Source organism: Talpa occidentalis, unplaced genomic scaffold, assembly GCF_014898055.3.
Source record: "Talpa occidentalis isolate TD23 unplaced genomic scaffold, MPIMG_talOcc4v2.1 talOcc4.7, whole genome shotgun sequence".
Lineage (NCBI taxonomy): Eukaryota > Metazoa > Chordata > Mammalia > Eulipotyphla > Talpidae > Talpa > Talpa occidentalis.
Genome location: NW_023605083.1, coordinates 21907722 through 21935410, shown reverse-complemented (window position 1 = coordinate 21935410; position 27689 = coordinate 21907722). Strand labels below are relative to the sequence as shown.

Sequence of the window (27689 nt, the reverse complement as noted above, 5' to 3'; positions counted from 1 at the left end):
GAACTCTTGTGCACTGTTGGTGGGAGTGCAAACTGGTCCAACCACTATGGAGAGCTGTGTGGAGATTTCTGGACCTACTAAACATAGAGCTTCCATATGATCCAGCAATTCCACTCCTAGGTATTTACCCAAAGGACACAGAAACATCAATTCCAAAGAGCACCTGCACTCCTATGTTTATAGCAGCACTGTTTACAATAGCTAAGCTTTGGAAACAACCCAAATGCCCAAAAATAGATGACTGGATCAAGAAGATGTGGTACATATATACCATGGAATATTACTCAGCATTCAAAAAAGATAAACACATGCAATTTGCAGCAACATGGATGGCACTGGAAGGGATCATGCTCAGCGAAATAAGCCAAAAAGAAAAAGAAAAATACCGGATGGTCTCACTCATAGCAGGAATCTAGAAAACTTAAATAAGGGACCAGGAAAATGAATATAAGAAAGTGAAAATCAAAATCAACAAAAAAACTATGAACCAGAGACACTTTTTGGGGGTGGGGGGGCAGGAGGGGAAGGATTGGGGTCAGAATGGGGCGTTTGCAATTGTATGGGGAATATAAAAATAAAATTTAATATTTAAAATAAATAAATAAATAAATAAATAAATAATAAAAAAAAGAAAGAACTCATAAAACTCAACAACAAAAAAAGATACAGCCCAATCAAAAAAGGACAAAAGACCTAAATTGATACTTCTTCAAAGAATACATACAGATGAACTATAAGCACATGAAAAAAATGTTCAATATCACTTATTATAAGGAAAATGAAAATCAAATCCATAATAAAATATCACCTCACTCCTGTAAGAATGTATGTCAAAAAGAATGGCAAAAACAAATGTTGGGGGAGAGATGTGGAGGAAAAGAAATACTCATCCATTGTTGGTAGGAATGCAATAGGGAGAGTCCTCAAAAAATAAAAATGGAAACACCATAACATCCAGCAATAGCACTTCTAGGCATTCACCTAAATAATATGAAAGGATTTATATACTATGCTCATAGCTGCATTATACACAACAGTCAAGTCACGGAATCAACTAAATGCCCACTGACAGAAAACTGAATATGTATTTCAGAAGTGTGGAATACATACTCAACGGAATACTACTCAGCTGATAAAAGAAATGACAGGGCACTTTGGGACAAAACAGATGGATCTTAAGGTGATTATGATAAATATTTGTTAAACAGGTTAAATTGGAATGACCTCTAGATTTCCACAGTAAAAATCTGGAGATTCTATTGAAAAGAAGGACTGCATCTTTTAAAATATGGCTAGTTTAAGTAATAAGCCATAATATGAAGTACATTTTAGTCAATAGAAATTCTAGCTCACATGTTAAAATATGCAGTTCTTTTAAAAATAGCAATAGAGATCATAACAGAAAACCTACTATTAAGGTAATGTCCCACAACTTCACCCCCCCAGGACAAATTAAAAGGGTATGGAACAAAGTATAGAGAACTGAAGTAATATGTATGATTTCAGATAAGTAACAATATGTAGGATAAAATCCCCAGACCAAAAGCAATAAGAGGAGAGAGAGGTTATCTTACCCATGGATGTGTGCCACGTAGAACAGGTTACTTAAAAGTAGTGATTTCCCAGAAATCAGCCTGAGAGTACTGACTATGTGGTGTACTACCTGCTCTTGGATTCCAGGACAGCAAGCAGATAGAAAGAATGGCCCTGGAGGAGCAAAAGGAAGTACAGATGAAAAGGTGGTAATAGCTTCAGAGAGCAGATTGAAATTCATTTTATATATTACATATTTTATACACACACAAGTTCATGAGTTTGAGAAATTGAGAAAACTGGAGTAAAATCTGAGATGTAATAAGATACTAGAATAATTAGTTATTCAATCTTTTCCTGTTTTGCCTCTTGATTTGAACAAATATTGTTCAATGACTGATGGCATAAACTTTATTTTTTAAATTTTTTTAAACATTTACTTATTTATGCATACGAGAACTGGGATACAGGCCAGAGGTGTTGGGGGTGGGGGGTGGTGGTGAGAGGATTCACCAGAGACAGAGTGGGGAACAGAACAGGCAGACTGATTGAAATACTCTGCTGAAGGGAGCAGCAGGTGAGACAGGAGAGGTCTGCTGTGCCACATGGGTTAGCTCCCCAGTCAGGGATCGAACACCTGCTGCAGTGGCTGTGGCTAGCTTCATAGGTTGCATCTTAACCCCCTGCTCCAACAGGGAGCCCCCAAGCATAAACTTTAGTATTTGCTCTTCATCCATGTAAATAGTTTCCCTTTTCTTTCCCTATTCATATTCAAGTTGTTTTAGCTACAGATCTGGTAATAAGGCATGGCATGTCAGAACTGTCTAATGTTGTCGGGTGTTGTCAGAGAACTTCTGTCTTGTTTTTACAACTGGGTAGCTTCCTAAATAGAAAACAAAGTTATTTTAGGGAAAGAGAAACTTAGTTACAATGTATACTATGTGGAAACACAAAAGGATATATCCTGTTACATATAGATCTATTTATAATTACTTACTTGCATACTAAGTAACTTACCACACAAATCAGGTTACCAGATGTAATTAAATTGGTGTGCAGAGAACAAATATATCATTTCTGGGTCTCATCTCTAAACCCTGCCTCGCCCATCCTTAGGGATGTACAATAGTAACTAGATTAACATAAATCCCCTACAGTCTCAGTAGATACCCTTTTTTGACAGTAAACTTTCTATTTCCTCAAGGGTTCTCCATTAAAGCTGTACCACATTTAGAGAGAAAAATCACCTCATCAGAGTAAAAGAGGTGTTCCTTTTTCAGAAAGTTTCTACTTGACTTCAAAACTTTGGATGTGTGTTTGTTAATTAGAAATCCTCATCTAGGTATTTTGGATGCATTTCAAATGCAATACAGCTCAACTCACCACATCCCCCCAACTTGTTTCCTTTTCTAGTTTAGTAAAGATCATCACCATCAACCCAAACTATCCATTTCAGTCTCTCAAACTCAGAATATGGGAATTGCCCTCAGCATTCTATTTTTGTCTCATTCCTCATATCCACAATTCTCTAAGTCATATAGGCTCCATTTTCTAAAGTAGTCCTCTCTTACCCCTACCACAAATTTCACTAAAATTAACATTTCCCCATCCTCTGCCATCCCTTACTTTTCCCCTAAGGCATCCTTCCACAGTCTTTCCAAATGCATATTTAATCATGTCAGCCAACTCTTTTAAAATCTTAGTTTCTCCCTGGGGCCTTCAAAACCTACTGCTTTGAATGCTAATCTTCACGCTCTGCCCTTTTCTATTGACTCAACCTTTCTTTGATATGCAACCTCTTCAGACCCGTTTTAAAAAAAAAAAGAAAAGCATACCTTAGGTCTTTGCTTAAACACTCTCACCTCTCTGGGCATTTTCTCCTTATCTAAATCTTTTCCACAATAATAGCATCAAAATAATTTATTGTGTATTACCAAGGATCTGTATTATGACTAAACAATTCACGTTCATTAGATGTTAAAGGCACATTTTACTTTGAGGAAACTGTAAAAAGTAATGTGCCCCAAATCACATTTCATGTAAGCAACAGAACTGGGATTACAATTCAAATCTACCTCAATCCATGAAGTAAACATTTAAATGCTGCCTGCCCCCATTACAGATATCATCAAACTCAGGTCAAGTTATACCCCTACCTTTAAGCTCCCAGATCATTTTAGTCCTCGTATCATTTCTTAATTCCTATTTTAACTAATACCAAATTGTTTAATATCAATTATTTTAAAATATATTCATTTTTCTAAATCTAAATTTTTAGGGAGAAATTCTTAAAACACTTCCATCAGAGCACAGAATAAGCTTATAATGCACATAGCTACCCCTTATTGGGGCAGGTTATATGCAAATTCATCTCTGTCCTCTCGTTTTCACATTACTCAATGCTTGCTTTACTAAAACCAGGAGCAGATATGCTGAATTATATTGAGAGGATATATTTGAACGGGACATGTTCAGTAAGGGCAGAAATCTTAAATACGTATATGCATTTTATTTTTCCTGTCCCTCCCATGTTGAACCATCTCTCTCTTTAAAATGATACTACTAAATTTCTCCGTGCTTGTAATTACTTTAACTGGTCACTACAAAAATGCTGCTCCAGCTTTACGGCAATAATTAGCCCTGGTCTGAATATTCAAGTTATGGATTTTGACAAAACAAAGTTCAAGTTATAGGTATTTTTCTACTCTGATATGTTTTCTTCCTTTTCATGAAGACATTGTCGTTTTAAACAAGCTAGGAAATACTGCATCGGGCTTGTTTCTGACAATGTATTCCTAGTAGGACCTCTGGAGTTCTTTCTTCGAGGTGGAGGTGTGTGGTGCTACATCCTGTAAAGGTGTTTCTCGTGACCCCTCAATACCTTAGGTCAAAGGCGCACGAACAGGAAGGGTCCCCACACGGTGACGTTCGCTTCCCGCCCGCGGTCCTCCAGGCGTTTGCATCAACAATCCCAGCAGGACTCGCGGCCCCGTGGGCCTGAGGCCACCTCGGCCTAGCGGCGGGAAACCCCAGGGAGCGCAGGTTTCCGCGCGAAGGCAGCATTCGGGACGGGCGAGAAACGAGCTCGAGAAGCAGAAGGCTCCCCGTGGCCTTGGCCGGGCGGCGGGCCCCACTAGGCCTCGTGGCGGGCGGTGTCCGGCCAAAAGCGTGGAGCGCGCGCATTTCCTCTGTGCTTTCTCAGAAATATGGGCCGCACCCGCCCGCAGTCCCCTTTTCATGGTCACACAAATGCACGTCAGGGTTTCTTATTTTTGGTGTGTTTTTGAGAGCAGAGAACCGTATCCGCTAGGCCTGAGAAGTCCCTCGCCTCCCGGGTCCTGAAACCAGGACTTATATGGCAAGTGTTGTGGGCAGCCTGGTAACCGCTCGAAACCCGAAGGCTTGAGGGCGTGTCCTGGGCCCAGGTGCAGGTGAAGGGGCAAATAACGGCTCGCGGTAGCCCCGCCCCCCGCCCCGCCCCGCCCTCTCCGCACCCGCCCATTTTCGTTCTCCCAGATCTGTGGCTACTTCCCGGATCGCTTCCTCTTTAAGGCGGAGCCGGCCCAGATCTCGCGAGATCCGGGTTGGCGCCGTGACCTCCATGTGGGAGCTAGAGCTCTATAAGTAAACACTCCGCGCGGCGCCGACCAGGCTTCCTCCAATTCGCGAGGCTGGGCTTGCGGCGGCTGCAGAGCGCCGGAGCCGCGAACTGGTTCCGGTTTCTTTTCCTCAGCTCTGCTGGGCAATCGCGCGATCTAGAGTAGCTGCCGCCTGTCGAGCCCGATCCGATCGGTCTCCCTAGCCCGTGAACTCGCTCGCTCGCCCCCCGGCCGCGGAGAGCCGGAGCCGCCAAGGAGGCGGCGCGGGCCGGGCGGGGCGCGGCGCCCCGAGCGCAGGGGGAGACAAAGCCGAGTCGGCCCCCTCCCCTGCGCCAAGATGTGGATCCAGGTTCGCACCATCGACGGTTCTCAGACGCGCACCATTGAGGACGTGTCTCGCAAAGCCACGATTGAGGAGCTGCGCGAGCGGGTGTGGGCGCTGTTCGACGTGCGGCCCGAGTGCCAGCGCCTGTTCTACCGGGGCAAGCAGGTGAGGCGCACTCGCCGCACCCTTCGCGAAGCCCATGATGAGGGCATCTGGGCATCTCTTGGACGCGTAGACCCGGCGGGCCCGAGGGTTTGGTGCAGCGCGCACGCGGAGGGCACCTGGCTGCACTTCGGGTGGGCAGGGGCGAGGCGCTGAACGCGGGCCTGGACTCAGCCAAGGGGCCCAACCGGGGTCCCCGCCAGCCCCGAGTGCAGGTGCCCCAGGCGCTGTTGGAGATGGCGGCGTCGGGAGTGCGGGGATCTCGCCGCTCTTCCCCAGAGGTGCCCCACCGGCAGACAATTCGCCAAGTGCCTGGTTTTTGCTTACTTCCCGCGCTCGCCAGGGCTTGGGGCTCCTGCAGGGCAGGGAGGGCAGCGGGCTCTGGCGGCCATGCCACAGTGCGGGTGTGGAGGGCCGGCGGCGCTGGCTTCTGGCAGCGCTGATCGGGCTAACGGCTCGCTGCTCTTCCCCGTCTCTTCTGCACCCCGGGTTTCCAAATGGGAGGGGGAAATCCTACCCACAACTCCTAATCTATCAGAAGAACTGTTCCTTTGCTTCCTCTCTGTGGAAGGGGTTTGTAAACACTGAAGGTTCAAAGGGTTTCCAGAACTTCTGCACTCCCACCCTCCCCCCCTTGCAATCCCCGGTCTTTCCTAGAGTTGTGATCTGTTTCGGGAGCGTTTAGAGACCTAGACGGAAAGAGCTATTCATAGATCCCCGACCGGTTTTAAACTGCCTAGTGTAGGCCAGAGAGTTTATTCTCAGCGAAACGAATTTAAAAGATTGTTTGGCTCTCATTGCTTCTCACCATCTAATGTTGCCCTTACCCAAGCTTTTAACACAGCAGTTGGAACATAGCCCGTGGGTACATACTTGAAGTCTGAAAGTGATTTTGGCGGTGAGGGTGTCTGTGGGCGTCTCTGGTACTTGTATTGCATGGCCATGGTCTGGCCCACGGAAGGTTTTTCCTATCCCACAAGTCTCTTGTGGTCTATACCTAGCCCCCTAAACCCATTTTATTTCTCTTGCCTTTTTCTTTTTAAAAATGTTAATCCATTTTTAAAATTCAGATTCATTTTAAAAGTTGGCCTTCTTCAATTGATAGACCACAGTTTGGCTCACATCCTGTGGTTTTAAAATAAATATTGTTCTTTGATTTGGTAGAAGTAATCGTTTCCCTAGGGCCACAAAGGACTTGAAAGGGATATTTTTCTCTCCTTCATAGGCTTACCCTACCAAGATTGCCCAGAAACTTCGGAGTGAAACTCCAGCGTGAAAAAGAAAGTGCTAGGATTGATTTAAGTCGCTTTTAAATAAGTTATGGTACCCTTTATATGTGTTGCAGCCAATTTCATATTGATTCCTGAATTTGATTTGTAAAAAGAGGTGTTTGGTTTAGTTGTACACTTTTGTTTTTGAAATAATTATACAGGTATTTCTTTTTGGTTTTATATTGCTGTTGACCTACAATAGAAAGTATCTGTTGATCAAGGTGAAGAGCATGTAGTGAAGTCTTCTGAATTTTATTTTCTATTTAGGGACAGTAGCACATGAAACCCTAGGATACTTTGGTGACTTCAGCTCCAGAGGTAGCTGGAGCTCCAGAAATGAAGCTTGAGAACGCATTCCTGGGCAATTCCTTGAAGTCTGTCAAATATGCTAAAAGAAAAGAATGTGTGCACCTGTCTTGAGGAAAAGGTTGTGGTTGCTTGAAATTCAGGGCAACAAGGTAGACTTTAATAGACCAGGAAACTGATTGTAAGTTCTGGAAAAACTTTTGAGAATAACAACTTTTGTAGTGCTGTCCCTTTCTTCAGGTTCGTGATAATCCAGTGGGAACCCTTGGTACCCTCATTGAGTTGGAGAGAGAGTAGGAAGATACTGTTGAGTTGTATTTGCTTCCTCTTGAGCTAAGGAATAGCCATGGCAGTGATTATTGTCCATTTCTTTTCCTCTTTGGAATTCCCATTCCAAGGTAGTGTGTATAGAGCTTACAACTACTAAGGTGGTATAAGGTTGCACCATTCCTGTAAAATGCTTTCATGTTTATTAGAAAAAGGCACCCCTTCCTCAGAATGCATTACTGCCACATAGTAATAAAATAAAAACAGAATTACAGTGACTATGATGTATTTGAGGTAAATGGTACCCTTTTCCTTTCTCCTAACATGTTAGGTCTGCTGCTGTTTTAATCTTTGGTGTATATCAGAGTCACTTGTGGATACTTGTTATGAATGCCCAGCTTACGTCCAGAATTACAAGTAGTAGTGAAATTTAACAAGACCCCATGAGAGGTTCTGCTGTACACCAGAATTTGAAAATGAATGTGAAAGGATAGTTTGTCTCCTATGAGTTTTTTTCAAAGTATGGTCACAGGGTCAGCAGATCCAGCAGCATTAGCTTCACTGGGAGTCTCATGCCAGACCTACTGGTATAGAATCTGTATTTTACAAATTCCCCAGGTGATCTGTAGGCAAATTAAATTTGAGAAATTGTGTAATAGATTCCTATGGAGAGCAGTGATTCAGGACTGTAAGTTCTGGTTAGAGTAGGGTAACCTGGTTTGGATGTTTTTACCTGGGAGGTTGGGTTTGAAGCACTTGGGGATAGAGTTTAAGGAAGAGTTATATTGGTGAATCTAAATCTTTTCAGAATCCAGAGCTTTTCCATTTTGAAGTTTCGTTCCTCATTCTTTCCCTTCTATCACTGTAGGGATAATATTAGAATAGTTTGCAGAGTTGGGGCATGAACCAGAGCTAAGAAAAATTGAGTTTGAAGCAAAATTTTGTCCCTAGACTTTTCATTTTCACATGAAAAACAAAAGGTATTTGTTTAAAAGCAGTATAGGTATGGGATTTATGTCTATGATGTGAAAGATATAAGAAAGTTACTAAGTTAATACATCCCTATCAATAGCCCTTGGTAATGATTTCCTCACTGTCTTCATCACTTGGTATTTGCTGCTGCTTTCTTTTTATCCTTACATCAGTGCAGTACTTCTTCCTGCTGGTCTGTAAAATTTCTTCATTCCAGTAAAAATTCAAGAGTGGCCTCTGACAAAACGAATTCTAGCATGGCTGTTCTCAAATATTTTCTTTCTTGTGAATTTTTTGGGTTTAATTGGGGTACATGTGATGGGGTGGGAAATGTCACTATGGGGTGCATCCCATGAGGGGAAAATGTCCCTGTTAATCTTTCTGGGATACTTTTGACAGCTTCTTTTTCTTGGCACTTCTGCTGTTGCTGCCAGCATCCTTCAGATATTTTCTTCTATGAGACATGGATGGACTATAGTTATATGTCTGAAATTCATGTCTGCAATTTCTAAATGACCCAATCCCTTTCTCCCACTTAGAACATAATTTAAATGACAAAAACTTTTACTCTCTAGTTTCATTAAATTTGGAAGAACGTAAGTGCTTTTCTAGTAACAAAACTCCTCAGTTTTCTTTACAACTCTTCACAAGTGTGTGGAGCTTTTTATGCAATGGATAATCACTGTTTTAGGAAGACCCATAAATTAGGAAAGAAATGGATAATCTGGCTTAAACTGGCTATCATAACAAATATAAATAATTGGAGGAAAGGTGATTGTGGGCCCAACTTCTACATGGGCCTAATGCTTTTATATACTTCTGTGCTTCACTCTGACTTCAGACATTGCTTTTCCTTTCAAACTAAAAAACCTCTTGAAGCAGTTATTATTTACTATGATCACTTGGTAGAAATTAGTAAAGGGGTTGAGTATAAGAATGCCCTCAAAGTCCCTCATTCTTGCGCTTCAGATTTCAATGGAAAAATGTTTATGCAGACATTTTGAATTTCAGATTTTGCCACCATAACAGCTGTCTTAATTTTGGGGCAAGGCCTGTCAATTAATTGCATGCTTTATGCTATTAGGAGTTTATTTTTATTTTTGACATTGAACACTTACATTTTTTAAACATAATGTGCAACAGTTCTATGTTTAACTACATTGTGGTTTTTCAGCTTCTGTAGGATTAGTGCATTCTACTTTCTTTGAAGGTGGGGCATGGGTTTTTGGAGAATGTTGAAATGAAGGTGTGAGTGTATAGTTCTTTGCTCCTAGTTTTTTCCCCAAGAGTTAAGGATTAGTGGGAGTTCTTGTTTGTTTTTAATAAGGTAAGCACTGGTAACATTCTTACCTCTATCAGGATTTCTTCACTTACTGACTAGGTTATTTGGAATACAGATAGATATTAACTAACTGGTGAGATGCATCTGATTTCCCCTCTAGGAAATTTGCAGGTTTCTTGATCCTCTGTGTTCTGTTTAACAATTGTGAATACCTATAATATACAGAACTACTTATCTAACACATTTGTAATTTTTTTAAAGATTTATTTATTTATGCATGCAAGAGCTGGGGTATAGGCCAGAGGTGTGGGGGGGTGAGAGGATTCACCAGAGACAGAGTGGGGAATAGAAGAACAGGCAGATTGACCAAAGTACACTGCTGAGGGGAGCAGCGGGCGAGTCAGGAGAGGTCTGCTGCACCATGTGGGTTGCTCCCTGGCCGGCTGGGGTATTGAACTCGTACTGCAGTGGCTGCGGACAGCTTTATAGGTTGTGTCTTAACCCCTTGTGTCACCCGGGAGGCCCCCACATTAGTAAATTTATCATTCAAGTACAGATTCTCATTCTTTCCCTTTGGCTAACTTCTCAAGTATGGTCTTACTATATTAGAAATTTATCATTCAAGGACAGATTCTCATGCTTTTCCTTTGGTCAGCTTTTCAAATATGGTCTTACTGTGTTAGAGAGTTGTGGATGGTGGCAGCTATTAGATAAACAGAGGGACAAATGAACCGTGTTTAAATTGATAATGTTTCTGGGGAAATGATAGTTCTGATCTTCAAGGAGCTTAGTTTTCTTACTTGGTCATAGTGAAGTGGCCAACTGAATTTTATAAAGAAACAAAATGTTGACTTTCATAAGAAAGTACTAAAACCTAGGTGACTTAAAACAACAAAAATTTATTATCTCACAGTTCTGAAGACACAGTTCTTTAGACTGTAAATCTAAAATAAGGTGTAAACAGGCTCATTCATGCTCTCTGACAATTCCAGTGGAAAAATCCTTTCTTGCTCCCTTAGCTTCCATTGTTTACTAGCAATTCCTGAGATACAGCACTCCAATCAGGTAGCTATCTTCTTCTCCCTGTATACTTCTGTATGCCTATCTGTCCAGATTTTAACTTTTTATAAAGACACCTATCACAATGGGTCAGGAACCCCCTATATGACCTAATTTTACCTCGTTATCTCTGTAAATACCCTATTTCCAAATAAGGTCACATTCCGAGATATTTGGGGAGAAGGATAGGGGACACAATTCAATTCATTACATGACCTTGCTAAAATATGAGTGAGTTGTAAAGTAATTTGCTCATTATTCATCCTGGAAGAATTTGCATGACACAACTTGATAACCTTTACAGATGAGTAGCATTAAAGAACTTTAAGCAAATGAAAATAGTGTGAGCAAAAGTTGTAATTGTTCCTGATTAAATTTTTTGCTTGATTTTCTTTTAAAAATTGCAATGCTTTCACAAAGATAAAATAAAATCTTTTCACAAAGATTAATTTCATGTTTTAATAAACAACTTCATAAGAATTTTATTTTTTTAAATATTTATTTATGCATACAAGAACTGGGGTACAGGTCAGAGGTGTGGGGGAATAAGAGGATTCACCAGAGACAGAGTGGGGAGCAGAACAGGTGGATTGACTGAAAAACACTGCTGGGGGAGCAGTGGGTGAGACAGGAGCATTCTGCTGCACCAATGGCTGTGGATAGCTTCAAAGTGTTGCAGTTTAACCCCTTGTATCACCAGAAGAAGTTTTATTTCTTTATTTATTTAGAGTTTTTCTGCCCAGGCAGTGAGGTTATAACAGCCACAATATGTTTTTGATTTTAATGTCTGTAAGTGTAGCTAATATGGAGTGATTTTTAAGAATTTATTGAGGTCCAGAGAAGATGCTGAAATCATAGGCTATAGATTGACTGCAATACTGTCAATTTTATTTCTATAAATTTGAGTAACTAAAGAGGAAGAGAAGGATCAGGTTGAGAAAAGCATTTTAATCTTTTTCTCTTTTTTTTTTTTTTTCTAGTTGGAAAACGGATATACTCTATTTGACTATGATGTTGGGCTAAATGACATAATTCAGCTACTAGTTCGCCCAGATTCTGATCTTCCAAGCACATCTAAACAGACTGATATACAGGCCAAACCCTGCTCTAATAGTCCACCTAAAACAAAGAAAGCCCCAAGAGTTGGGCCTTCCAGTCAGCCATCTACATCAACTCGTGATTTTCTTATTGATCCTGGCATTGGACTATATAAGGTATGTTGTCTTTTTCACACTTGTAAGTTGTGAGAATACAGATGGATTCTATTGTCTTTAGGATGTTGTGAATAAGTTAAGCATTGCCATTTGAAAATAAAGATTGGGCTGTTAGTACTTTAACTTTTAAAATTGTGAAACATTATATACACAAATGTATTAAATGAATATATACAATTTCAAGAATAATAAAGTACTCACCTGTGTAATTTCATCAAGGTTAAGAGGTAGAATGATGCTGGTTCCTTTGTAAAGTCTACGGTATGCCCCTGCTAGCAATTATTGTCAGCCTAAGAGGTAACTAACTACCTTTTCTGACTTCAAAACAAGTCAGAGAAAACATTTTTCTTTGGTGTTACTACTTAATGTATATATCTAAAATTGTCATTTTGCCTTTAATTTTATATATTGGGCTGTCAGAAAAGTCATGATGTAAAACAGAAAAAAATGCATCATGACTTTTCCGACAACCCAATAGTTGAATGGAATTCTTTTTTTGAGATTCTCATACATGTGGTTCTATTTTTCACTCGCACATTACGTTTTATTAATATGCCACAGTACAGCTATCTGACCCATGCTTTCTAGATTTTTGGGCTTTTTCCAGTCTTTAGCTCTCTTGAACAGCGCTGTGCTGTTTTGAGCCTTCTGTGTGTATCCTGATGCATATGCTTAAGAATTTCTTTCCTGATTTTTACCTAGAAATAAAAGTGCTGCTTGTTGGGTAGCAGGGTACTGCCAAACTGCTCTCTACTTTGTTTTCCAGTGTTTGTCCCTGTGCCCACACTCGTCAAAGTACTGTGCCTTGTAGACTTGATATTTTCTTTTGCCCTTTCCAAGAGTGTCTTTTAACACTTGCAAGTAAAAATTTTAGAATTAACTTGTCAAAATTACTACAGATAAATAATATGGTAGGATTTCAATGGGGATTATATCTGTACATCAGCTTAGAGAACTGGCATCTTTATAGTGTTGAGTCCTTTAGTTCCTGAACATGATAGGTGTCTCAGTTGATTTAGATCTTTAGTATCTTTCTCAGTTTTCTCTTTGTAAAAATATATTATTTGATTTATTTCTAGTAGCTTTGTTTCTGATGTTATTATAAATGATTATCTTTTAAAATTATAATTTGTTTGCCACTATATAGAAATGCAGCCGATTTTTTAAAAATTTTATGTTTTCATTGAGTGAGGTGACAATGATTTATAACACTGTATGTAATTCAAAAACATAGGTCACGTCACATGCAGCACCAAGTCACCCTCAGCCCTCCAACATAGTCCATTGTGTTCCCTCCTCCCCTTGTTACCCCCCTGCCTCTCCCCACTCCCTCCCACCCCAAGTCTTGTAGCCTCAATTCTAGGGTCAGACATCTAGGGTTTGTTAATTGGCTTGGTTTTGTCTGACCCTTTGTTTTGGGTCTCCATATTCCACATATTAGTGAAACCATCCAGTATCTGTCTTTCCTCCTTCTGATTTATTTATTTATTTTAAAGATTTATTTATTTATGCATACAAGAACTGGGGTACAGGCCAGAGGTACAGAGGGTGAGAGGATTCACAGAGAGAGTGGGGAAGAGAACAGGTGAATTGACTGAAATACACTGCTGCGGGGAGCAGAGGGTGAGACAGGAGAGGTCTGCTGCCTCTTGTGGGTCACCTCCCTGGCCAGGGATCTAACTGTGCTACAGTAGTTGAGGATAACTTCAGAGCGCCGAAACTTAACCCCTTGTGCCACCAGGGAGGCCCCCATTTTTGCATCATTTAGGTAGATATCTAAGAGTGGAATTGCTGGATCACGTGATAGATCAATTTTCACTGTTTTGAGTAATCTCTGTTCTGTTTTCCATAGGGGCTAGACAGCAGCCTACATTCCCAACAGTGTACAAGGGTTCCTTTTTCTACACATTCATTAACACTTGTTTCTGGCCTTTTTTATGGGGTGTCATTCTCACAGATGTGAGATGGTAGCTCATGGTTTTGATTTGCATTTCCCTGATGATAGTGATGATAATCATTTTTTCATGTGTCTGTTGACCATTTGTATGTCTTCTTTGGAGAAGTGTCTAGTTAGCTCTTCTGCCCGTTTTTTGATGAGATTATTTGTTTTCCTTTTGTTGAGTTCTATGAGTTCTTTATATATTTTGAATATCAGCCTTTGGTCAGATGTATGATGTGGAAATATTTTCTCCCATTCAGAAGGGTGAGAGTTTATTTTTACTGTGCAGAACTTTTTAGTTTGTAGTCCCATTTGTTTGTATTTACTTTTGTTTCTTTTGCTGTTGGAGACAAATCCACAAAGATATCACAATTTATTTGTGGTTTTGGGTTTTACATCCATGTTTTTAACCCATTTTGAGTAAATTTGTATATAAGGTGCAAGATTGTGATCTAGTTTCATTTTTTTGCATGTGGTTGTCCAGTTTCCCCAACACTATTTGTTGAAGTGACTTTCCTTGCTCCCGATATAGTCTTGGCTCCTTTTTCATAGATTAAGTGTTCATGTAGTTGTGGGCTTATTTCTGAGCTCTTAGTTCTATTTCATTGGTCTATGTCTTTTTATTGCAGTACCATATTTTGATTACCATAGCTTTGTGTAGTGTAGTTTGAAGTGGGGAGTGTGTTACCATCATTCTTCCTCTTTTTTCAGGCTTGTTTTGGTTGTGTGGGGTCTTTTGTGGTTCCATATGAATTTCAATAATGTTTGTTGTATTTTTTTTTTTTTTTTTTTTTTTTTAGTATATGTGCTGCCGAAGCAAACACTGTTGTATTTTTGAAGAATACCATTGAAGCCTTGATAGGCATTGCACTAAAGGAAATACAACTGATATATTCACCTTTGTATCCAGCAACTTTTTCAAATTCTACTTTTAATAAATTGTGTAGAAATAGTTGACAATTTTGCTCCTTCCTTTCCTATCCTTATAAGCTACTTTTTCTTTATTTTTTTTAAGATTTATTTATTTATGCATACAAGAGCTGGGGAACAGGCCAGAGGTGTGGGGGGTGAAAGGATTCACCAGTGACAGTGGGGAGCAGAACAGGCAGACTGACTGAAATATACTGCTGAGGGTAGCAGCAGCCAAGGCAGGAGAGGTCTCCTGTGCCATGTGGGTTGCTCCCTGGCCGGCCTGGGGATCGAACTCGTGCTGCAGAGGCTGTGGATCGCTTCATAGTGCGGTGCTTAACCCCTTGCACCACCAGGGAGACCCTTTTCTTAATTCTTATCAGTGGGAATAAATTGGTACCAGTTTCAATTTCCCATAGCAATTTTAAGCCTAAAAATTGATTGATGAGGTGTGAATTATTAAGAAAATGTAAATATAATTTTTGGATTGATAGAAAAATGCAAACAGACCCCTATATGTGAAAAGTATGAAGAACACTGGCAAAGAGCTGTATCTTAAAAGTACCTGGACTGCTGGGTGGTAACACTGATCATTTATTTTAAACCTATATGAAAAGATAATTAGGGTACCTAAATTGACCCACAACATTAAAAAATGGAAAGTATCCCTTTGCTTTATAAATTTAATATAACACTGATACTAAGAGATGACAGACAACACACCAGTATCCCTACATCTTGTGTAAATCCTGTGTTATATTTCACAAATAAAATTGACTGCATACTGAAAGAACATAACTAGCTTGGCCAAGTATGGTTTGTAAGGAAGTGGACTAGTTCATTATTATGAGATATTTTAGTATAATCTCATTAATAAACCAGAATAAACAAATGACCTAATCTAAAATGTTTTCTGCATCTAAGTAAAACTTTGAATGCATTTCTGATTAAATAAAAAATCCTTGGTAAAAGGAACAGATGGAATAGATGAATATGTTAAACCACACCCGGTGTCATGCTTAATGGTAGAAAAAAGCCAGAACATTCCCATTAAATACAGGAGCCAGACAAGGAAGTCAGTTAAGGCTGTTGTTGTTTAACGTATTTATAGAAGTGCTAGATAATACAGATAGGCAGTAGGATAATGAAGTGTAAATATTGGAAAAGCAAAGTCATTTGTTATGGACACCTGGAGAAACTTAGTAAACACATATCTTAGAACTTTGTAAGCAATCAGTAAAATGACTATTTAAATACCTATAGTTCTTACTATAGTCATTTAATAAAAAGAAACAATTGTATTACTAAAAGGTAAAGTCTGGAGATGGACAAGACAACATTAGTTTAAACAGTGCCTTATGTGACGCTCACAATTCACACAGAAGTGTTAGTGTTGAAAGCCAGCTTTCCATTTTGTTATCTACATCATCCATTAATTTCACCCCTCTTTCAGATACCAGTACTTGTGATTTTAGAACAGTTTTAGATTTACAGCATACTTGGGAAGATAATACAAAGTTTCCATATATCCCACACCCAGTTTGCCCTGTTATTAATAATTTCAAATTAGTGTGCTACATTTGTTACAATTAATGAACTGTCTCTCCTTAGCTTTTACCTATACATTTTTTTTTGTTCGAGAATCCCATCTAGGATACACGTTACATTTATTTTAGAAAATACATTTACATTTACTTTAGTGTTGTACTAAATTATTGTCATGTCTACTCTTAACTGTGATAGCTTCTCAGACTCTGTTTTTGATAAACCTTGACAGTTTTGGGATGGATTGCTCAGATATTTTGTAAAATGTCCTTTCACGAGTATTCATCTGTTGTCTTTGTCATCATCAGACTGATTTTATTTATTTTGGGGAGAAAGATCAGCAGTAGTTTATTTTCATCACTTCGTATCTCGGGCATGTGCTGTCAACATTCTATTTGCTAACTATAACTTAGATTTTATGTCAGTAGTTCTTATTGGTGAAGTGAACCTTAATCCCCTGAAATAAGATAGTGGTTTGTCAAGTGTGAGGTTATTTCCCCCTTTCTTCCGTACTGTATTTTTGAGAGGAAGTGACTGTATTCAGCCAACACTTGAGAAGTGGGGGGTTGCATATTTCATTTCCTTAAAAGCAGATTATCTACAAAATTTATTGGGAATTTTTCTATGTGGGAAATGTGTCACTTCTCCCTCATTGATATATTCAATCATTTATATGACTGAATATTTTGTCTCAACTGTCCATCATTGTTAGTCTGTGGTTATTTATTTCTTTTCTAAACACTCTGGAGAAGGTGCTCCAGGTTCATTTTATGTATTTCCTGCCCCCGTCCTGAAATCAACTGCTTCTCCAAGGAGTGTTGGTTTCTCTAATTGGAGAATGATATTTGAAATCAAGATCCCTGCCTTGGATGTGTTTCTTGTTACTGAGCTATTACTGTTTTTAGGGCTTTCAACTGACAGAGCTAGGGAATGTATATCTACATACCGATAAGTACTTATGTAACCATCTGTATCTATATTAAGCTTACATTATTACTTTTTAACTTTTGTTTAAGAATAATAGTTTAGAAACTGCTACTTTTTGACTTGATTTGTTTTGGGCAGTGAAAGTATGAATTCATTTTTACTAATAGGCAGGGCAGCTTATGTGTCTGTAGTTATGAGACAAATCAAGCAGTTCTTTATTTAAATTTAAATTTTCTTTCAATACCCTGTCTTGCTTTCTTGCCACAATAGAATTCAGAAAAATATAATGGGAAACTTCTCTTAGCAGATCTGTGCTTTTTATTGCAGTGTTACTGCTTTGGCAATCATTGCTTCTAATCTGTATCTATTTATAATCTCCAGTGTTTTTAAAAAAAAATCTTTTAATTTCATTTTAATATATAACAATAGATATTGCAGACTTCAGCATTGTCTGTCACTCAGAAATCTAATATTACTCAAGAATGCTGCCCCCTACTTTTATGGGCAAATAAGTGCTATTATGAATGATGTTTGAGCATTGATTTTTAGATTAACTTATTTTCTGTTAACTCCAATTGTAATAACAACTATTGAGGTATCTAGGTACTGGATCTGCCTGTTAGTTTCTTATATTTGATATGCAAATTCAGTATTTCATCTCACTGTTCCACAATAAGATTTATATTGCTAGCTGTATTTTTTGCTGTAACTTTTTAAATATCAATTGTGTACCCCATTCTCTGCCAGAGTAGTAATTGTATAGTGCTGTGTCAAACTTTGGCATTTTAATTTGCTGTGAAAACAGTAGCCACAGCTTATTCTCCCAAGTATGGTAGACATTGATTGTTTTTGTTTTAGCCCTGATGCCTGTAAGAAACTGTCTTTGAACTCATCAGTGACTATTATGGAAAAGAGTATGTGTCCATTTAATATGTGAATTGGTTTATGCAGTTTATACTATTTTCCGTCTCTGAATCTTTATGTCTAGTTAGGATGGCCCTTAGGTCTTTTTCTTCTCCTAAATACTTCATTCTTGTGTTACATTGAATCTGAAGTCTTTCAAGTAGTTTTATTGCTATAAAGTTCATTACATAGTGTTTTAGGTTTAATGTTGTGCCTCTTCTGGTAGTGACAGTAAACATTTTGTTAGGTCTTTACTTTTGTTACCTTCTTTGTTAGTTTGGTGGTTTGAAACTTTTGTATTTTTAGTGCTGTATTTCTAAGTTCATCGCTTAACCTTTGAAGTTCCTATTTAGATTGTAATCTTGTCATTAAGCACTATCAATTAGAAGCTTCACAGACAAGATGCTTTAAAACCCTAGCTTTCATTTCATTAGCTTTCATTTGGAGAAAGTTAACTTGTCAGAACCTTTGTTTTTGATCTTTTAAAATAGGAATTAAGGTTGTTAAAGAGTTAGACAAGCCTAAGTAAGGAGACTCCTATAATATCTGGCTTATAGGTATTTAAGTTTATACTATTTTCCCTTACCCTATCCTGTTAGAATTGTATTGGCCACCTTATGTTGTCTCTTAAACCCTCAGATCTTCCTTAATTAGGTGATGATTTTGTATTTATCACTTTTCTCTTTCTAGGGGTGAAATAAAAGGTTGAAGGGATGTCCCTTAGTTATTGTTCCTGTAAGCATCTCAGCTGTGTAAGGGTTTTCACTTTTAGTTTAATTTCCTCAAATTTTTTAGGAGGTGATTTTTTGAATCATCGTAAATACTGTGACTCTTAAATTCTTAGCTATACCTGTTTTTTAGTACTGTTTCTCATTTGTCACATTGCGCTGTTTACTCCAGAATTATTTGCTAGACGTGACTACGTATCTTTTGTATCATGTAGCCTATTTTTTTATGTTTTATCATCATTCTTTGAAGTACAAAATAATACATTTTTTGAAGGTTTATTTATTTATGCATACAAGAACTGGGGTACAGACCAGAGATGCAAGGGGTGAGAGGATTCACCAGAGACAGTAGGGAACAGGCAGATTGACTGAAATACACTGCTGAGGGGAGCAGCAGTCGAGTCAGGAGAGGTCTGCTGAGCCATGTGCATAGCTCCCTGGCCAGCATCAAACTCGTGCTGCAGAGGCTGCGGACAGCTTCATAGGACGAGCTTAACCCCTTGTGCCACCAGGGAGGCCCCCCAATAATACATTTCTTAACACTAGTTCTTAACTGGTGCTGGAACTTACCCCATTTTGTATAGGTGGCGTCACTAGATTCTTTTGTTTCATGTGCATATTTCCCAAATTTTTGAGTTTTGTTTACTACTTTACTGTTTTCTTGTTGGACTCTGTAAATTGTGCTAGGCATTTTGAAGAAATTAATGAAACAAATTAGTATTTTAGTCATAATATTTTCAAGTCCTGGCTTTTTGTTAGCAGTATTTCTTATTGAGTGGCTTGCCAGAATGATTCCGTGTACATAAGAATCTTTTTTTTTAAGTCTAATGTGGGACCTAAGTAGAGGGTAAAGAAGGATTAATTGAAGAAAACACCTACTTCATTGAAAAGATACTGGGAGGAAAATAAATTTTTGTATTTAGTAATAATAGATTAAAAATAGCATTATCAAAAAAGAATGCCTTTTTACATCCAATCTTTGAAATTAAACATGCGTAGCTGCAAATGTTGCTAACCATGATAACACTCAGATAACTTGAGTTATGTAAAGATTCTTTGAAGCAGTGGCTGGAATGACATTTCATTAACTAATTTTAAACTTTTTTTAGGTAAATGAATTGGTGGATGCCAGAGATGTCGGCCTTGGTGCTTGGTTTGAAGCACGTATACATAGTGTTACTAGAGCTTCTGATGGACATTCACGTGGCAAAACTCCATTGAAGAATGGCAGTTCTTGTAAAAGGACTAATGGAAATGTAAATCATAATTCCAAAGACAACACAAATAAATTGGACAATGTACCCTCTACGTCTTATTCAGATTCTGTTGCTGCTGATGAAGACGTTATTTATCATATCGAGTATGATGAGTAAGTGGTCATGCTATTGAGGACTTCATGTTTTTATTTATAGAAGCAAAATCTTCCTTTTCAAGATTGTTTTAGAATAATAGTCTTTCTGGAAAAGTCATTCAGGTGCCATGTTTACCTTAAGTCTATAGTACCTTTCTTTTATTTGCTGGTTGTAAAATAATAAGGGTTCTGTAGTGCTCAGTCATCCCTGGCTCCTAAGTAGTATATTTGTTTTTGGTGTCATCATACCTGGCTTAATTCACTATACAAGGATTTCTCCTCGTCTTTTGATTATGTTAGGTTTTTTTTTTTTAGCGTATTTTAATATTTCAGAAAGTATAGTAACATGTAGTGTAATAGTCATTAGAATGAGGTTGAAATAGTTTTTAAACAACTTACTGTTAGAAATTCATATATACAATTTCCCCATTTAAAGGATACAGTTCACTGTTTTTTAGTGTATTCACAGGCTTGGGCATTACCACAAAACTAATTTTAGAACATTTTTATTTCTTCAGAAATAAACCCATCAGTCCTCCTCCTCTAACGAAATGTTTTTAAATGTTCATTTGAAAACTTAAGAATGTAAGGGCCTATATTCTAATGCTAAAATATATTTTCTTTACCCATTATCAAAATCCTAGTACAGAAGATAGTATTGGAACAAATTTATTGAGTACACTTAAATTAAGTCATCACTCAAGTGATACCTTTATATTATATATGAACAATATGAAACTCATATTTCCATGTTACTTGGAAAGGGGCAAAAGTAGATCCCTACATAATATTTACTTCTGATACTTGATTGTCTCTACCCTGCCAACATGGCTTATTTCAAATGAGCCATTGTACTCTTTTTACCCTAGTAGATGGTAATAGAATCAGCAGTTAGAATGAGTATTAAGATATGGGATTGACCAAGGTTGGCAATACTGGTAAATCGAGGTTGGGAGGAAAAAGGGATTAGAGTTAGTATATGAATTGTAGTCAGTGTCTGGGTTATGAATACTATAACAAGATAAATTTAGTGTGGGGGACTTCAGCTGTCTTATGTGTTGTCAATAAGTAAGTTCTAGTTTTGCTTTGAGTTTTGTATAGAAGAAATAATAGGAAAACTGCTATCTGAGATATTATTCTGACCGATAAGGAGCAAAAACTTATGTATGGAATAACATGGCCTAGAAATAGTATATGACATGGCTTTAAATAGTAAGACTTATTAACTTATAAATGAGTTCTTAAAGTTATTTTTGGAGTAAGACTTTCTAAGGGGTGGGCCTGAGTCTGGTGTAATGTTAGCATAAATCACAATACCTTGGTGTTTATTTAGGTTTTTTATTTAAATGAAGGAGACATTTGTCTTTCTTAGAAAGAATGTTGGTAAAGAGGGGTCTAAATCAAACAGATACTAGATGACATTAAGTATTTCAGCCCTGACAACTTAAGCTAGCTGAACTTTCATTGAGAAATAAGATAACAAACTTGTGGTAGGTAAATGTCATTTACATCATTAAAAAGAATAAAGAATAGTACAAAATGAAAATACAAATAAAAAGAACAGTATAAAATAAAAAGATAAATAGATGAATTTAAAGTACATGTTGATTTCAGAAAGTTATTAAACAGGTTCCGCTGAGATGAAGTGGATGCACTGAAGAGAGCCCTTGGAATGTATGACTTAGGAGCACTCATGGATCGTTATTGAGTTTTAAGCTTCAAGTCAGGCAGCAGAGTAAGTAAAGTGATGGTACTATTGCACTGGACTGGTTATTCTCTACTTAATCGTCCATATTCCATGCTTTAACAACAGCAGGACCTGAGGCATCTTGAGAGCTTAACCCAATAAATATGTGCTCTTCTTCCAGTCAGGTCTTTAAATGTGGTGAATGGTCTGCCTTAGAGTTTGATAAATAAGTATTAACCATCTTCAAACATAGGCAAGTAGAATTAGTAGAGATTTACAGTGCAGAGAAAATTTATATAAGGTGCAGTGATTAGATGACCTTTAACTCCTCTATAGCTTTTAATTCAAATAGAGTATTTCTATTTAATGCTGTTTTTTGGTATTTAAGTTTATGAAAAGTAAGAATACTGAATACTGAAAGATTCGTTTTTCTCTTACTGGAGTAAGTTGAAAGTAATTTGCTTATTTGGCAAATCTATACATTATCATATCTACAAACCTCCCTGTGGCAGAGCAATTTGAACACACTGTCATTTAGCCAAGATGAGGGGTTACCATACATAGGACCAAGGAACCTGCCTTCAGGATTCTTTTGGGATATACAGTGTTTGTCAGTTAAAATAGTGTTGGTCAAGAGCTATTTTTTGTAATGAACTGAAGATCTAATATATTTTTAATACCTATGAGGAAAGATATTACAGATTTATGATACTATATAGAAGGTTTCAAAAACAGCCAAATAAAATTAGTGGACATTGTTCTAAAATGTAAAAGAAATCATTTGTTTTATAATCATTCTCTAGTTTTTCTTATCAAAATCAAATACAGATGAATTCATAAAAAGCAGGTCATGTTAAGAAATCTATTTGAAATGTTTTAATTTGACCTTTACTATATATAAAAGTCTTTTCTATAGATTCTTTGATAGATATAAACTGAATTTCTGGGGGCTTCTTAAAGATGTTGTTTGTCAATCATTAAGACCAAATTAGGCTTGCCAGCTTTGATACATTTCATTGCAAATAATATAAAGCAGTTAACATAAGTGTCTGGTATGAAGTCGGTTTTTTCCCTTGATTGTTTATTTGTGACCCTTGTTTCAGCAAAGGCTTTGTGTTTTGATAGCTCAACCAACCTAGCAAGTACTTGGCAAGAAAAAGTTGGCAGTGAGAATGCTGAATTTAATTAGAGTCCAGAGATTTAGATTCCATGGGATCCTTAAATCCTTAAGGTTTTTTAAAATGTGTCCCATTAGTAGGGAGGAATGCTTTTCCCTTCCAAAGCTGTTTTGCTGGGGAGATATTTTGCCTTACTGAAGACAAAAGGGAAAGGAATTTAGACTTGAACAAATGTCAAGGTAATATAAGCATAAAGTAATCAATAATAAAGGAAGACTATATCAAGTTTTACCTTATTTTATAGTAAACTTGTACTATATACTTTAATAACTTTCTAAAAGGTATGTTTATTCCCATTAATTATCTCCTCTGTAGTTAAGACATTAAAAATTTAATGTGTTAAGGGCATTGAATACTTAAATTCACAAAGCTATGACTATGGATTTATAAGGTAAGAGACCCTGAAGCTATTGATAAATAGTCATGAAGTTTACTGAAGGGGCAGAAGCAGGCTGGAGGACAGTCATTTTTGGGGTTTCTAGTAGGTTTATATGTTAATGGCATAGCTTATAAGCAGTTTAGATTACATTAACTCTTAGGGCCAAACTCTGAGCTAACTTGTTAAATGGGTTAGATTCTCATGTGATCTTTAGCATAACTATAATGTTACTTACATTATTAATTTTTATATGGAGAGACCATGACTTAATTATATTACTTGTCAAGGGACACATCTATTTAAATAGTCTGACTCCAGAGCGTAACAACAATATGCAATATTGCCACTTAGCCTAAGCATGGTACGCATACTTGGTAGTAGCTTATACTTCAGTACCTTCATAGGTCAGCCATTTTATATATAGGAAGTATGACCTAAAGACTGGTTTTACAATTTACCTGGGGTTTAAAGAAAAGAGCACACATGAATTCTGTTTCATTAAATCAAGGTATGTAAGCAACTGAGATCACCTGACTGGTGATTTAATCTTTTTTTTTAAAGATTTATTTATTTATGCATACAATAATTGGGGTACAGGCCAGAGGTGCAAGGAGTGAGAGGATACACCAGAGACAGAGTGGGGAACAGAACAGGCAGATTGACTGAAATACACTGCTGAGGGGAGCAGCGGGTGAGACAGGAGAGGTCTGCTGTGCCATGTAGGTATCTCCCTGGCCGTCGTGGGGTCAAACTCGTGCTGCAGAGGCTGCCGATAACGTCACAGTGGTGTGCTTGCACCACCAGGGAGGCCCTGGTGATTTAATCTTTATTCATCACTTGGCTACTTTTATCAGTAGATAAACAGTAAAGCCCCTTACCCTATAATATACATGAAAACCATAAAGACTCCACTAAAAAACAATTAGTAACAAGAAAAATCAGTACAGCCAAGTAACAGACTACAAAATCACTACAAAAAAATCTGTGGTATTCTATATGCAAAAGAGTGAAATTATTTTGAAATTAGAAAACAAGAAATTAAAACAATCCCATTTACAATCACATCAAAAAAAATTAAATACCTCAGAATAAACATAACAAAGGAGATTAAAAACCTATACAATGAAAACTCTAGAGCATTACTAAAATAAATAGAAGACACAAAGAAATGGAAAGATATTCTTTGCTCATGGACTGGAAGAATTGACATTGTCAAAATGGCTATCTTATTGAATGCAATATGTAGATTCAGTGTGATTCCTATTAAAGTTTCAGTGACAGTCTTCAAAGAAGTAGAGGGAACATTACTGAAATCATTTGGAACCACAAAAGACCTTGAATAGTTGAAGCAATCTTGACCCAAAAAATGAAGAAAAAGGCATCACACTCCCAGCCAGACTTCAAGTCATACAATAATGCAATAGTTAGGTTTTGGAATAAAAATATACACTGACCGGGCCTCCCCGGTGGCGCAGCAGTTGAGCGCTGGGTTGGGAAGCTGCCCGCAGCCTCTGTGGCCCCGGTTCGATCCCCGGCTGCTCCCCGGCCACCGGAGGAGGGTCCCACATGGCGCGCAGACCTCTCCTGCCGCCCGCTGCTCCCCTCAGCAGTGTGCTTCGGTCCTTCTGCCTGCTCTGCTCCCCACTCTGGCTCTGGTGAATTCTCTCACCTTCCCGCGCTTCTGACTGTACCCAGTGCATGTATAAACAAAACAAACAAATAAATAAATAAGTAAAGCATGCCTCTATAAAAAAAAAAAAAAATATACACTGACCACTGGAATAGAAATGAGAGACCAGAAATAAATCAGTACTTACATAGACAGTTAACCTTATGACAGAGTATAAACTGGAGAAATGAAAGTCTCTTCAACAAATGGTGTTGGTAAAACTGAACAGCCATATGCAAAAGAATGAAACTAGACCACTATATCTTACCATATAAAGATTTAACTCAAAATGGATTAAAAACTTGGAATATCTGAAACCATAAAGTACATAGGCAAAATACTTAATGACATTGACTTCAGGGATGTTTTGGGGACCCAACTCAAAGAACAAGGGAAACAAATGCAAAAATAAACAAATGGGACTGCATTTAATTAAAAAGTTCCCCATAGGAAAAGAAACTATCATAAATATAGACACCTTACTGAGTCAGAGAATAAATTTGGCATCATAAATCCAACAAGGGGCTAATGTCCAAGATCTACAAAGAACTCATACAACTCAAGAAGAAGAAAAATAACCAAATTAAGAAGTGTACAGTAGACCTATGTTGACACTTTTCCAACAAAGATATACAGATGGTCAACACACAGTTGGAAAAAATGCTCATCATCACTTGTCATCACAGAAATTTAAATCAAACCCACAGTAAGGTAACATCTCATTCCTGTGAGAATGACCTATATCAAAAAAGACCAGAAACAATAAGTGTTGGTGAGGATGTAGAGGGAAGGAAACCCTTGTGCAGTGGTGGTGGGAATGTAAACAATATGGCAGTTTCTTAAAAATTTAAAGACAGATCTACCTTATGATCCACAATTTCACTCCTGCTTATCTACCCGAAAGGTGCAAAAACACCTAATTTGAAGGGATGTATGCACTCCTGTGTTCCTTGCAGCCTTATTTACAACAGCTAAGTCATAGAAATAACCTAAATGCCCAACAACATGAATAGATTAGGAAGATGTGAATACATCTTCACAGTGGAATACTACTCAGCAAAAGAAAAAATGAAATTTGACATTTGTAACAACATGGATGGAACCGAGAAATAAGTTAGAAGGAGAAAGACAAAATTACGGGATGATTTTACTCATGTGGAATATAGAGAACAAAACAAAGGAGCAGGAAAACTAAACCAAAACAAACCCTAGAAATCTGGCTATAAAACTGAAGCTACCAGATTTAGGCGAGAGGAGCAGAATAGGAAGGCGACCCACTGGACTGTGGTGAAGGACTATGGGTGTTATCTGAAGAACCTTTTCCCCCAAATCATACAGTGTTGCAAAGCATAATTAACCACAATAAAAATAAAATTAAAAAGATTAAAAATAAAACTCTTACCCTGCTTTTGTGTTAAGAAATACCTGTTAGCAGTGGATTTGCTTTACATTCATTGTAAGTAAAGTAGTGGGTTTTTAACCCTGGCTGCACGTTAGTTGTCTAGGAAGTGTTTAAGCATCAGTGCCTGGAAACTAGCACTAGAACTTCTCATATGATTGATCTGAGGGACCTTCAGGCACTGGCTTTTTCAAAAATTCTCCACGACTCTACTGTTATAGCCATGATTGATAGAGAACCACCGCTTTAGACCTGCAGTTCTTAGAGCCCTTTTTGGCCAATAGCATCAGCATCAGTTATTAGAAATTCAAGTTTTGAGGCTCACTCCAAGCATAATGAATCATTCTCTGAATTGGCAAGCATTTTGTGTTTTCCTAAGTCATTGCAGTGGTTCTGATGAACACACAAGTTTGAGAACCACTCATTGATTGATTTTGGCCTCACCTTATCTTTGCTCTCAGGTACCTGATATATAGGGGAAGAGGTTGATATGACAGTTTAACTGAATATAGGAAATATATTTTAGTAAAGGCTAAAGGAAATATTATGAACTGAGAAATCTGAGTGTTCATCTTTATTTTAATACTTCTCTAGATTACAGCTTGTTGATTTTCCCACCATTTTGTCAAATAGACAAGTCAAATAGTCAAATAGACAAGTCAAATAGACAAGACTGCTAGAGTTCAAAGATATTTTCTAAAAAAACTCATTTAATTTAAGCAAAATAACCTGTTTATAACTGTAAATGGGGAACCATTTTCCGCTATGCAGTCTTCACTTGTACTAACTGCATAGAAGACTGTCTGTTACATGTTTGTTTATGAGAAATTTGTTATAATATATTAGAAAATTCTTGAGTGAGGTGGAGACACTCTCTAATAGTTGAATATTGTGAGTTCTAATCCTGGTTTCCCATCTTTCTAAAACAAGTTTTCTTATCTCCAAATCCGTCCTCATAACTTGTTACTAAGATTTCAACATTATACCTTTTTTTTTAAGGATTTATTTATTTATGCATACAAGAACAGGGGTACAGGCCAGAGGTGTGGGGGGCGGGGTGAAAGGATTCACCAGAAACAGTGGGG

General features: G+C 37.8%; 1 protein-coding gene across 1 annotated transcript in view; it reads left to right on the top strand.

Annotated features, from left to right (window-relative positions):
- The first annotated feature begins 5139 nt into the window (after positions 1–5139).
- Positions 5140–27689, top strand: part of UHRF2 (ubiquitin like with PHD and ring finger domains 2) — a 71198-nt gene continuing 48648 nt past the window's right edge. Inside the window, exons 1-3 of the mRNA XM_037494907.2 lie at positions 5140–5622; positions 11757–11990; positions 20051–20310. Of these exons, the coding sequence (XP_037350804.1) occupies positions 5470–5622; positions 11757–11990; positions 20051–20310 (647 nt within the window). The 5' untranslated portion in view covers positions 5140–5469. The remainder of the gene's footprint in view (positions 5623–11756; positions 11991–20050; positions 20311–27689) is intronic.